General features: G+C 34.8%; 1 protein-coding gene across 1 annotated transcript in view; it reads left to right on the top strand.

Annotated features, from left to right (window-relative positions):
- The window catches only part of METTL10 (methyltransferase like 10), a 15,284-nt gene extending 12,713 nt beyond the window's left edge, over positions 1 to 2,571 (top strand). Inside the window, exon 5 of the mRNA XM_012642371.1 lies at positions 2,347 to 2,571. Within this exon, the coding sequence (XP_012497825.1) occupies positions 2,347 to 2,571 (225 nt within the window). The remainder of the gene's footprint in view (positions 1 to 2,346) is intronic.
- Positions 2,572 to 3,371: the final 800 nt, after the last annotated feature.

Raw genomic sequence — 3,371 nt, forward strand, 5'->3', positions numbered from 1 at the left:
TGCACACTTGATAGACTACAGTGCAGTGTAAGCATAACTTTTTTATATGCTGGGAAGCCAAAAGATTTGTGTTTCTAGCTTTATTGTGATATTTGCTTTATTGTGTTGGTCTGGAACCAAACATACAATATCTCGGAGGTATGCCTATAAACTCTCTATTTTGAAGTTCCACTTGGAAAGCTAATAATAGTCTTTCGACTTAATTAGCCTGAAATGAAACTCTTGGTTTCTTCCTCAAACCTGCTTTTTCCAGTCTTTCCCATCTCCATTAATTAATAATACCACCATTCACTGTCTTGCACTAGCCCAAAACCCAAGGAGTCTTCCTTGATTCTTCTCTTTCTTTTAAAATCCTATATCCAGTTCTGTTAGTTTTATCTTCAAATTATATCAGGAATTCCCTGTTATTTCCACTGTTCCCTGCGAAGTCCAAACCACTGTCATTTTTTGTCTACACTACTGCAGTAGCCTTTTATGTTGCCTCCCTATTTCAACTTTTGCCCTGATGTCCATTTACTACAGGGTGGCCAGAATGATCTTTTTTTTGTTGTTGTTGTTTTGGAGACCGAGTCTCACTCTGTTGTCCTGGGTAGAGTGCTGTGGCATCATCCTAGCTCACAGCAACCTCAAACTCCTGGACTCAAGTGATCCTCCTGCCTCAGCCTCCCGAGTAGCTGGGACTACAGAGTAGCTGGGACCGTAGACTCCTGTCACTGCACCAGGCCAAGAGTAATCTTTTAAAATGTAAATGGGTTCATCATATTTCCTTGCTCACAGTCCTCCATTGGCTTCCCTATTGCATTCAGAATACAATCTAAACCCCACACACAGCCTTACAGAGTCCCTCATTCTTACCTCTTTCCCCTTCTATCACCAATACTTTTCTCACACTGGCATGCTTTCTATTCCTGAAACATGTCAAGCTTATTCTTCTTGAGTCTTTATATGTGCTGCCCTCTGCCTAGAGTATTCTTGCCCAGATCTTAGCATGTTTGGCTTATTCTCATTATTCAGATCTCTGCTCAAATATCACCTTAGAGAAGGCTTTCCAGACTATTTTTTCCAAAATATTTTTCTTCCCAGTCACTTAATGTTTTATTACTCCATTTTTATTTCCTTCATGGCACTTTATCTGAAATTATTTGTTTAGCTTATTTATTGTTTTTCTCTCCCTTTATAGAATATAAGGTATATTCTCATATAGGGACCTTTCTTGTTTTGTTTACTGTTATATCTAGTGTCTGAAAAGTATCTGCACAATAGGTCCATCAAATATTTGTTGAATAAATGAGTAATTTTGTACAGCCATTTAGGATGGGAAAGCTCCAAAGTTAGCTCTTCAGCATATAGTGAATACTTTGAACATGAGGGTAGGGAAAAAACCCATCATCTTCAAATATAAGTAAACGTAATATCCACATTTTTAAGTCATAGGAGCTTTAGATAAAACCCTACAGTGACTTTATTAAGTTATGTGAGTAATCATAAGCTAATTATATTTTCAAAGTAGCTTTTCAGAATTAAGTTGGTTGGTAAATTATTGTGAGTATTTTATAAAACTGAAGCAGACTACTATTTCAAATGCTTATAATGTATCAAGTTATTGAAAATGAATTAGATGCCAATGTATAATGTTAAAAATCTGAAGTACATATTTACCAAGTAATTACAGTTTAAAGTTATTTAATTTTTTAAGTTTTATGTCATTCATTATATACATTAGTAGTTTTATAAGCTGGCGAGTCAAGGCCAAAGAACTTCTGATTTACTATGTTTACTTTAGGTCACACAACTAGGAATATAAATTAAAAATTGTATTTCTGAAGCCACATGAAGTGACATGTGCCTACAGTCTCAGCTACTCAGGAGCTGAGGTGGGAGGATTGCTCAAGCATGGGAGTTCAAGTCTAACCTAGGCAACATAGCCATATTCCATCTCAGGAAAAAAGTCTTATTTCCAGTGACCTGAGTTCCAAATAAAGTTTGTCATTTTGAAGAGTATGTCAAATATTTTACTTTTCAATAGAAACAACTTTTTCATAAACCAGGCTTGTGAGCTCCATAATGTGCTGGTGTCATTAGGCAGTATGCCTGGCTTTGATTTGTTTTAAATTTGTAGAGATTTGGAATGTCCAGGAAACATCAGTCTCTCTTACTAATCTTGGTTTTAATCTTGGAACGAAGCTCATAAAAGTTAGCTATAAAGTTGAAAATACGTGTATTATATGTAAAATGCCATCATAATTAATGAGTTCTTTTATCCATAATCTTTTTATAGGTTGTCACTTAAATTCTGTAAAGACTGTGTGTTAATTGTTCTCACATAGACGTTGATTTTTAATATAGGTAGAAGACTTTTTGAATCTTTCCACAAAGCTGTCTGGATTTCATATTTGTATTGACAAAGGGACTTTTGATGCCATAAGCCTTAATCCTGACAATGCGGTTGAGAAGAGGAAGCAATATGTGAAATCTCTCTCCAGGGTGTTGAAAGTAAAAGGATTTTTTCTAATAACCTCATGTAATTGGACCAAGGAAGAGTTGCTAAATGAATTCGGTGAAGGTAAATGACTATATGGTGTTTAAACATGTGCTTACTTCAGGTTTCATGAAATACTTTCCCCCCTTGGTATTATAGTGTTTTTCTTTTCTATTTGTGGGAATTGCCTGCTTTTCTTCTCTGTTAATGACCTTGGTAATAACTTTTAACTGTATATGCAAAGCACAGAAAAATAACATTGGTTGACGTCCAGAGACCTTTTGAAATTTTTTCCAAGAAATCGTCACAGTTAAGTACTGAAATTTATGAGCCTATAAAATTTAAGTTCTTTATTTAAGCTATACACTCTATTTAGAGAATCAAACAAGAAAGCACATATATTTGTACTTCTGACTTCAGTGCACTGATTTATTGGCAAATCTGTAATGCACATGGAAGTAGTACTTTTGAAAATCTTACATGATGAGAGTTTTAATTTTATAGAGAGTTTATCTGTCTTGCTCTAGAGGTCATGTAGGTATGTAGGATTTGTCTTCTTGTTTTCATAGCATATTAAACAATTATTTTTAACATTGCACAGAATCAAAATGTAAGGAATTGACAGAAGTATTACTTATTAATTCTTGAGAAAATCCTCGGCCCTTTTCAAGGGTGCCAAGGCAGGATCTTTTTTTGCCCTGTTAACGATGTATAATTAGTACTGTGTCTACTAAGTGGGGATCTTGTGAAAATTGAGAATCTGTAATCTATACACAAAATATTTTGAGTTCTCTGGCAGACTGTTCCTTGCATGCGTTAAGGAATATTTTTCTCTGCCAGTTTATTCATGTATCCACAGGAATTTCTGGAAAATTGTCTTGGAAATTTATAG

The sequence above is a fragment of the Propithecus coquereli genome, unplaced genomic scaffold (genome assembly GCF_000956105.1).
Source record: "Propithecus coquereli isolate 6110/MARCELLA unplaced genomic scaffold, Pcoq_1.0 Scaffold179, whole genome shotgun sequence".
NCBI classification, from domain to species: Eukaryota; Metazoa; Chordata; class Mammalia; order Primates; family Indriidae; genus Propithecus; species Propithecus coquereli.